The 10,483-nt window shown below is 37.2% G+C and overlaps 1 protein-coding gene across 1 annotated transcript; it reads left to right on the top strand.

The window, feature by feature from the left end:
- The first annotated feature begins 7,953 nt into the window (after positions 1-7,953).
- On the top strand, positions 7,954-9,675 carry LOC103592530 (tetratricopeptide repeat protein 39B-like). The gene has a single exon (XM_008575288.1). The coding sequence runs from the start codon at positions 7,954-7,956 to the stop codon at positions 9,673-9,675; it is 1,722 nt and encodes a 573-aa protein (XP_008573510.1).
- The last annotated feature ends 808 nt before the right edge of the window (positions 9,676-10,483 follow it).

Raw genomic sequence — 10,483 nt, 5'->3', positions numbered from 1 at the left:
CTTCTAGAAAGGCTTCCTAGGACTTTGGGGCTCCTGATTTTATCCCAAAGTTCAACTCTTCCTTCAATGTTTCAAAAGATAACCTTTTCAGTAAGAGCCTCCCTTTTTCTACTATAGATGTGTAGGCATCTTAAGAATGTAGTATTTTATGTTTGCCTCTTGTTTTTTTCCTTACTGCACGTTTATAGCTTACATATTTGTGTGTGTGTGTGTGTGTGTGTGTGCATGTGTATAAAATTTAGAATTAGTAGAATTGCATTCTTCGAAAATATCCTTTAACTTTTCATTAGTTCAAATATAATATTTCAACATAGTATATAATTTTGATGTATTACTGAACATGTTAGCCTGCATGACAGCTCTTTCTTTGGAAAAATAGTCCCCAGTCATTTGTGTCTTGAAATATTTGCAATGTATAAAGATAAGTTAGTGTAGAAGAGTACCTACTTATGGTGAATGTTCCATGAATTTTTTTTTAATTACATTCAGTTTTACACCTTCCCAGTCACTAGCTATTTGTGACTGGGTCTGTTTTTTTAATAAATAAACTTTATTATTATTATTTTTTTTTTTGGCAGCTGGCCAGTACAGGGATCTGAACACTTTTTTTTTTTTTTTCCCATTTTTTCACGCAGCTGGCTAGTACAGAAATCTGAACCTTGACCTTGTTGTTATAATGCCATGCTCAACCATCTGAGCTAACTGTCTGGCCCAAGTTCCACATTCTGTAATACTTTTGGGCATGAACAGAATGCAGCCAAGTTCCTTGCCAGTTCATGGCAAGGGTGATCTTTGCCCCAGTTTCCAATAAGTCCCTTCTCATTTCTATCTGAGACCTTTATGGTCCATATTTCCATCAGCATTCTGGTCACCACCATTTAACAAATCTCTAAAACTTCCCCTGGCTTTCTTGTCTTCTAAGAAAGAAGGCTTTTTCTAGCCTGCTCCTTCAAATTCTTCCGGCCTTTGCCCATTTCCTGGCTCCAAAGCCTCGTCCACATTTTCAGGTATCTATTATATGCAACACCCAACTCCTGGTAACAGTTTTCTATATTAATCTGTTTCTGTTGCTTATAACAAAATACTCAGAACTGGGTAATTTATTAAAAACACCAAAATTTATTGCTTACAGTTTCAGAGACTGGGAAGTCCAAAGTCCAGGGAACACATTTGGTGAAGTCTTTCTTTGGTGGTGACTTCAGTGATGGCAGGGTATCACATTGAGAAAATGGTGGAGCAGAGAGACTAACCACCTCATTCAGTCTCTTTTTAAAGCCCTCAGAACCACATCTATGACCACCATTTTTAATTCATTCACTACATTATGGTCCTACAATCTAATCACCTCTTCAAGGCCCCACCTTTCAATTACCATTATAGGCTCTCCCACCCTCTTAACACTGTCACAGTACAGATCAAGTTTGGGGGGGAAACTCAATCCAAGACAGGCAGTAAACAAAAGGTTATGTTATACCTTAAAGCGTCTTTGAGTGTGGGAAGGTGGAAGAGCTGTAGTGAGAAAGTTCACAATTAATTAGCAACCCATTCCTGTTGAGAAAGCAAAATACACAAAGTAATTGTTGAAGTAAACTCAGGTATTACAAAGACATAGTGGTTAGCTGTGAGAAGATTTGAAATTGAATCCTGTCTCTGAAATTTACTATTTGGTTTTAGAAAAATCATTTATTCTGATGTTAAATGACAGATCTAAATAGAAAGGGGAAAAAAATCACTTAAATGTTTTAGACATCTGTTGTCTCATTTATATTCATTCATGTATCATACATTCAAGCATACTTCAAAATGATTCAGAGCTGGTAATCATAATTAGCCCATATCAAAATTTTGAATGATTTTGAATAGCAGTGTTGCATTTTTTTCTTTGCTTAGCCTAATTATTCCATGGGGTTATATGGATAAGATGATTAATTATCTATGTAATATTTAACTGAGAGTAGGGCTGGCCAATTAGCTCAGTTGGTTAGAGCATGGTGTTATAACACCAAGGTCAAGGGTTTGGATCCCCATACCAGCCAGCTACCAAAAGAAAAAAATTTTAATTGAGAGTGTAAAAGCTTTTTTATATTATAAAATTAATTTACGTTTGTGGCAGAAAATGGAAAATTTAGAAAAGTAAAATGAAAAAAGCAATAATCATACATGGTTTAACTTTCCAGATAGAGCATATGTCTTGTTTACTACTATAGCCCAAGCATCTACAACTGACAGGTACAAAGTAGATGCTCAAAAAGCATTGTTGAATGACTTTTAAAAAAGAAGTTAAGCTCTTGATGCTGTATAGCACAGTGACTATGACTGTGAGTTCTGAAGTCAAACCACCTGAATTTGAATCCTGGCCCTGCACACACCAATCATATGACTTTGGGCAAGCCACTAAATGTCACTTAGACTCAATTTCCCCATATATGAAAGAGAAATGACAATAATACCTACCTCACATTTTCTTGACCCTTACAGTATTAACAGTTAAATAATGACTTCATCTTGAATTTTTTTAGTATACATAAATTGAAAACTGTCATAACCATTTGATAAATGTTAATTCAATTTAATGACTCAGTGCCAGTCATTGTACTAGGTGATGAAGACAGAAGACAGACATTTAAAAATATATATATGCAGGTGCTCTGACAGAGGTAAGCACAGGGCATCATGGGAATACACAGGATATTCACTTAACTTATCTTGAAGAAGAGATCATGTTTTCTAAATCTCTGTTCAAATGTTACCTTATCAGAGAGGACTTCCTTGACTGTCGTGCATAAAATAGCAACTATCTCACACTTCATCACTCTCTAAATTCCTTATTCTGTCATAACCAGTTTTATTCTTCTTCATGGCATATACCAACAGCTGACATGTTATTGTTTTTTTGCATAGAAGCAGGGTCTTTGTTTTGTTCATTGCTGTATCCCCAGCACTGAGAAGGAGCTCAGCACATAGAAGGAGCTCAATTAAATACACATTGAATGAAAGACAAAAAGGAAGCCTCTTCTCTGTTAGTGGAAGAGGTTTTCTTCATCTTATCCAAGTCTTCTCCTCCCTCACCTGTGTTCTGCCTCCTTTTTATTGAATTGTTCCTTTGTGTATCTTCAACCTCTCTCTCCCTACCTTATTCAAACCCCCTAACTGAATGATCACCATGGCTCAGTATTAGCCTCTCCTAATCCATTCTTATTAGATCTTTCCAAATGAAGAAAATTTAGACAAGCACATAGAGGTAGGGAAGATATTTCAGACAGAGACAACATTTTAAATAAAAGAAGAGCAACAGTGTTGGCCAGTTAGCTCAGTTGGTTAGAGTGTGGTGCTGATAACACCAAAGGTCCAGAGTTCAAACCCTGTACCAGCCAGTTGCCCAAAAATAAAAACAAACAAAAAGCACAACAGGAGTATGACTTTTCCTCTATTACCAAAAGCTTCGGGACTCCTGCCCAAAGCAGTCTGAATCCCAAATCTCATATAAAACAATTCAGTAGGCACCTGCTATGTGCCAGGCTAGGTATGTGGAGAGTGGGTGGGGGTACAAAATAATATTTATTGAACATTTACTATATATATGCCAGATACTGTTCTGACTGCTTTACATGTATTAATTCATCTTATTCTCCCAACCACTGTTTACTAGAGGTACCATTTTTCCCTATTAGCAGATGAGGAAACAGAGGACACAGTAAGGCCAAGCAAGTGGCAAAATCAGGATTCAAACCTAAAGAGTGTAACTTCACAGTCTGTGATTTTTACCATGTTATAACCTTAGTGATAAGCAATGTTAGAGAAGTATGCCCGGGGTGATTTGGAGGACAGGAAAGGGGCACCTCATTCAGCAAGGTAGAATTGGTAGGGTTTGATAACTGTTGGGAGGATATGGGAGGAGAGAAGGAAAAGGAGTTTAGGGTGGACCATGGTACCAACCAGCTAGATAGAAAATACTAGAGTAGAAGAAGACCAGATGGTTTTAGAGATTAATAAATATCCTTTTCCATTCCCTGAGTTCAGAACCAATGAGATACAGATGTAAGAGTCAAGTAGAAGAAGACCAAAATATAATTTTTTTTTCTTAACATAATTGATTGTACATATCTGTGGGGTACAGCATTGAGTATCAATACATGTGTGCAATATGTGATGCTCAAATCAGCATAATTAGTATATTCAACATTACACAATGTAATCATTTTCTCATTAACACTCCTTCCCCGCTCCTGCCTCTGGTAGTCTCAGTTCTGTTCTCTCCTTTTAAAAGTTCAATGAATTATTGTGATTGTTGTATCTTTCTTTTTTTTATGTATTTTTTTTTATTAGCTCCCACTTATGAATGAGGACAAGTGGTATTTCTCTTTCTGTGCCTGGCTTATTTCACTTTACATAACTTTCTCTAAGATCATCCATGTTGCTGCAAATGTCAGAATTTACATTTTTTTTATGGTGGAGTAGTATTACATTGTGTATGTATACCACATTTTCCTTATCTGGTTGCCTGTGGATGGACATTTAGGTTGGCTCCAACTCTTGGCTATTGTAAATGGAGCTGCAATAAACATGGGTGTGCAGGAATCCCTGCGAGGTGATAATTTCCATTCCTTTGGGCATATACCCAGCAGTGGGATTGCTGGATTGTATGGCAGTTCTATCTTCAGTTGTTTGTAGTTTCCATAGTGTTTTCCATAATGGCTGTACTAATTTACAGTCTCACCAGCAGTGGAGAAGGGTTCCCCTTTCTCTGCATCTTCACTAGCATTTGTTATTCTGTCTTTTTGATAACAGCCAGGTTAACTGGGGTGAGATGATATCTCAATGTGGTTTTGATTTGCATTTCCGTGGTGCTGAGTGATGCTGAGCATTTTTTCATATGTCTGTTGGCCAGTTGTATATCTTGCTTTGAGAAATGCCTATTCAGCTCCTTTGCCCATGTTTTAATTGGGTTACTTGTTTTTTTACTGTTAAGTTTCTTGTGTATTCTGGATATTAATCCATTGTCAGATGCATAGTTTGCAAATACTTTCTCCCGGTTTGTAGGTTGTCTTTTCACTCTGTTAATTTTTTTTTTTTTTTTTTTTGCTGTGCAGAAGATTTTTAGTTTGATATAATCCCATTTGTTTATTTTTCCTTTTGTTGCCTGTGCTTTTGGGATCTTATTCATAAAATGTTCAGTCCTGCTTCCTGAAGTGTTTTCCCTATGTTTTCTTTTAGGAGTTTTGTAGTTTCAGGTCATATATTTAAATCTTTAATCCATTTTTAGTGGGTTTTGGCATATGGCAAGAGGTACGAGTCACTATCAACTGAATCAATCTTTTTGATTGTGACTGTACCTTCACATAGTGTTGCCAAGTGTGCTCACTAATACTTCACTCCTTAATTAAACAGATTTACCCACCTGGTCCCAGGCACAGCTGGAGAGCAGAAAACAAAATCTTCCTGTTTTTTGATATCAGACTTTGGACAGGCTGATTCCCCCCAGAAAAGGAACCCAGAAGGCATAGAGCTACACTTGCCTAGTTTCTTCTCTCAAATCTCAGCCAAAAGTCAGCCCACCAACCAAGAGTATTTCTCTAGCAGAAAATTCCCCTCATGGGAATTGAATAGGGAATAAGTACTCCCTCTCTCACCATCTCTGAAAATTTATATTATTGACTGTTACAAGTATTAATCCTTGAAGTGGACAAAACAGACTCTCAATCCCAAAAATATTAGGGAAAAAGTACAAGTAAATCTGGTTATAGGAAATTTATTATGGTTATATCCTTATGTGCTTTTCAGGAGTAGGGAATCTGAAAATTATGGGGCAGAAAGTTGAGTTCACAATTCGCTTTCAAGAAGTCCCTAGGGCTGGCTGGCCGGTTAGCTCAATTGGTTAGAGTACAGTGCTGGTAACACTAAGATCCAGGGTTCAACCCCTGCGATGGCCAGCTGCCAAAAAAAAAAAAAAAAAAAAAAATGAAGTCCCTAGGGGGGACCGATTAGCTCAGTTTGTTGGAGCCCAGAATTGTAACTCCAAGGTCATGGGTTCAGATCCCCATACTGGCCAGCCACCAAAAAAAAAAAAAAAGAAAGAAAGAAATCCTTAGAAATATTTTGCAGACACCTGAATTCATTTACCAAACATTTATTACTGCCTACTTTGTTCAAGGGAGTATGCTAGAACTAGAATATAAAGCTGATTATAAGACATATCATGACTTGAAGCTCCCAGACTAGTGGTAAAAGCAGGTATATAAATAATTACAATGCATTGAGAGAAACTCTAATAGAGATATATGTATGGAATGCCATGAGAGTCATTATGCTAACAGACTTAGGTAAGGTTTCAGAAAAAGTAAATTAAGCTTTCTTGAATGGAGGATAGGGATTCTGTGGATATAATCTGAAAGCATTTGGTTTAGGCCAAAGGAAAGGAAACTTTGTCCTTGGGTGAATCTGGCTGTCACCTAGGTTTCTCTGCATAGCATTGATCTAGCCACTACTATTGCCACCCCAAGAATAATTTCCCTCCTAATGGGTTGCATGGCTTTGTCCTTGGGTGAATCTGGCTGTCACCTAGGTTTCTCTGCATAGCATTGATCTAGCCACTGCTATTGCCACCCCAAGAATAATTTCCCTCCTAATGGGTTGCATGGCTTTCCCTCTCAGAACTGAGCCTTTCAAACAAATGCATAATTAACTTGGCATTTCAAAGGGCAGTGATTACAGTTGCTAATACGCTGAAACGTAACTGAACTTTAAGGTGTAAAAAACAAGCATTTACCTAAAATAACACCTCTGAGGCTGTTCTCCCCATAACTTTTTTTTCATATATGTTTTCCTGCTTTGTTTTCTCTCTCCTTCTGTGTGAAAGTCTGCGTCTCTTTCTTCTGCTTTCTCTTTCTTTTCCTTTGATTCTTTTCCTCTGCTTTACCTTCCCCTCCTGTCTTTTAACATCAAAATGCAAAATTCAGGTACATTTAAAAGTATACTTGTAATTATTTTAAAGCATTGTAATAATAACTGTTAAAGTGTCATGTTTGCTGTTTCTACTTTAAAAAATAGATTAATTGAACCTATTATGTTATGATGAATAAATTAAATAGTTTGCTATTTGTAATTGGTCTTCCATTGTGTCCACCCCACCCCACCTTCCAGGTGTTAAATGACTCAGTAGAAAAAAAGATTTCCTACCAGGATACTATAGTAATGCTATGATAACAACTTTTACATTTGAATTTCTTTTTTCTAATTGCAGCAATGCTAAGAAATCTTTCTCATTTAAACAGCTCTCTCCATGTCCAAAGTCCTATACAACTGATCATAACATTTTATTTCATTAAGACCTAGTTTTCAATAAAAATATGTGCAAATACAGTGATAGTACTAAGAATAGCATGGGATGGATTTTTCATTCCCATAATCTTTAATATTCTGAACAATTCATGCCTTCCTTAGTCTTAACTAGAGAACTATGTAACTACATTCCCCTTTCTTGCCCCCGAAGGCCTTCCTATAGAGAAATTTTACAGCTATCACAGTGCAGTTCTCCAATACAAATACACAATAGGATGATCTGATGAAATTGATATAGTGGAGGGATGGTTACAAAAGAATGCTTCTGTTTACAAAGGGTTTACTTTATAGTGTTTAAAAAGAGCATGTTTTCTTACTGGCCAGCTGCCAAAAAAAAGTAAAACATGTTTTCTTTAGAATGTTCCAAATGACTTGAACTTTTAAGAACTGCATCTTCTAGGTGTATAAAATTATCTTTTTTTCTCCGTTGTCTGGCATAGATGAGAACATCCCAGTGCTGCACCTCACAGCTAGTCGTTCACCTCCATTTTACCAGCAACACCTCAGACTGAGCTTTGTGTGGAAGTGACCCCGGTCAGGAGAGGAGGAGCTACCCTCGTTGCAACCACATCACTCCACTTCAGATATTTCCCATCTCTAAGTGGGGAAGCCAGTATGTCATTTACTCTAGGTAAAAGAGAAAATGATCAGGAGGACAAGTTTGAAGACGCCTATGATGTTATACCTGTAGCAACAACAATGAATCTAATATCTTCCTTGGAAGAATGCACAACTGGATTGTATTTATTTCTAAATAACAGATTCTCAGATGCAATAAATCTTATTTATCCATGGTCTAAAAACAGCACATACCATGCCCTTTTGTATGGTATCCTTATGGTTGTCAAAGCCATCTTGACTTTTGACCCACAGGATATACAGGTTGGAATGACTGCCGCAAAGGAAGCTTTGAAAACCTGTAACAATTTCCGAAGAAAACCTAGGATAATGACTTTATCTCGTCTAGTGAGTAGACAGGGAATAAAGGCTATCAAAGAGGAGGAACTGCATGCAGAGGTGTGTTATGCTGAGTGTTTGATCTTGAAAGCCTCCATAGCATTTACACAGGATGACAGTATACTTAGTTTTCTTAAAAGCGGGGTCAGCATTGGGTCAAGTTACGAAATATACAAAGACTGTCAACAAGTATTAGCAGAGATACCTAACAGCCAAAGCAAAGCCCACAAACACCTGGTTGGAGGAATAAAATTTGGGCTTGGAGCATTCAATTTGATGTTTTCACTTGTACCACCAAAGATACTTAAACTACTCAATGTTGTAGGATATTCTGGTGATAGAGATGTAGGCTTGGCTTTGCTTCATGAGAGTGCATCTGAAACCCATGTAAATGATATTTTAAGCGTTTTTACTCTACTCTTTTATTACAATTATATCTATGTAGCTTTTGGTGTTGATAAGGTTTACGATTCTGCTAGTGAGGATCTCTTTCTAATGTACCTCCAGAAATTTCCAAACTGTGTCATACTTAAATTTTTTCATGCACGTTTTTGTATGCTGAAAGGAAATTTTGAAAATGCACAGTTAAAATTACAGGAGTGCGTTTTTACTCAGAGTGAATGGAAGCAGGCTCATCACCTCTGTTTCTGGGAACTCATGTGGTGTCAAGTTTTTCTGCAGGATTGGAAGCAGGCTTACCACTATGCCAATCTACTGTTTCAGCACAGCAGGTGGTCCAAGGCAGTATACATGTACAGTAAAGCTATAATGCTGCCCTTGCTTCCTTCCGATTTTGCGAAGTCAGTAAGTGAGGACATGAACTCTCTCTTCTTGAAAGTGGATACCCTGAGAATCAAAATTTTAGGCACTTCTGTGCCAATAGAAAAGTTCTGTGCTGGGAAGGGTCAACGCTATGGTACTACTACAGGCTGGTTTACAGCCCAGCCCCTTCTGGAATTCATTTATGCCTGGAGTGGTTTCCGAGTCATGAGCAATAAAATGGAGCTTATTTCAAGTTGGCTCTCAATAATTGACAAAGGAGAAGACCTTTTACAAGAAAATCCAAGTGAAGAGTATGGCACAGATGACCTAAGTTTGTTAAATTTACTGAAAGGTCTATGCCTGAAACACTTAGGCAAATATTCTAAGGCTGAGCACTACTTTAATCGTGTCATTCAAAAGGAGAAATTGTTAAAATATGACCACTATTTGGTGCCATATACTTACTATGAACTGGGAATTCTACATTATCTAAAAGGAGATTATTCCAGTGCAACAAAAAACCTAGACAACGTAAAAAACTACAAAGACTATTCCATGGAAGCCCGATTACAATTTAGGGCTCACATAGCCCTTGAACAAATAGCTAGAGAAAAGTGATTTCAACACAAAGTATGATTTTGTTTAGTATGAATGAAATATCTACAATTCACAAGGTAATTAACAGGTAGAAAAATCATTTCTTTGTAGAAAACATCCAAGAGGCAGCTGCTAAGAATCTGATCAGTAACAACTAAGAAATGAATTTGTCATTACTTTTCCCTCTTTCCTTCTCTATACCTATAAAATGGAATATTTTAGACGGCAAATGGAGTGATGCACATTCTTTCTTTTTTCTAGAGAGACTCACATTATTGCAAAAGAAAAGGAAAATGATATACATTATAAAAAATACTCTCTCATTTGTTATGAATTTATCTATTATGTTAGATAACATTTTCAAAACCTCAAAAAATACGTTTTAATATCTCACTAGATAATGTGTACAACTCACGAAGTAGCTGCTTTGTGAGTGCCCTGTAAATGTTTTTTTTTTTTTTTTTTTAAAAGATGACCGGTAAGGGGATCTTAACCCTCAACTTGGTGTTGTCAGCACCACGCTCAGCCAGTGAGCGAACCGGCCATCCCTATATGGGATCCGAACCCGTGGCCTTGGTGTTATCAGCACCGCACTCTACCGAGTGAGCCACAGGCCGGCCCATGCCCTGTAAATGTTTTTAATTGTTAAAAAAATGACTTCGAGTTCTTACTGACATTTGAAAATAGTAATGTACTGAATAGCATAGGCTATGAATTGTTTTCTCTCATACACAATCATTTTTATTGGCTTTTTTTTTTTTTCGTGACCGGCAACGGATCGCAACCCTCAGTGTCGCGCCCGCACCGGACCAGGACCGGCAACGGGATC

This window comes from Galeopterus variegatus, unplaced genomic scaffold (assembly GCF_000696425.1).
Source record: "Galeopterus variegatus unplaced genomic scaffold, G_variegatus-3.0.2 Scaffold1169, whole genome shotgun sequence".
Lineage (NCBI taxonomy): Eukaryota > Metazoa > Chordata > Mammalia > Dermoptera > Cynocephalidae > Galeopterus > Galeopterus variegatus.
The sequence above is the reverse complement of the archived record's forward strand: the minus strand, read 5'-3'. Positions and strand labels throughout refer to the sequence as shown.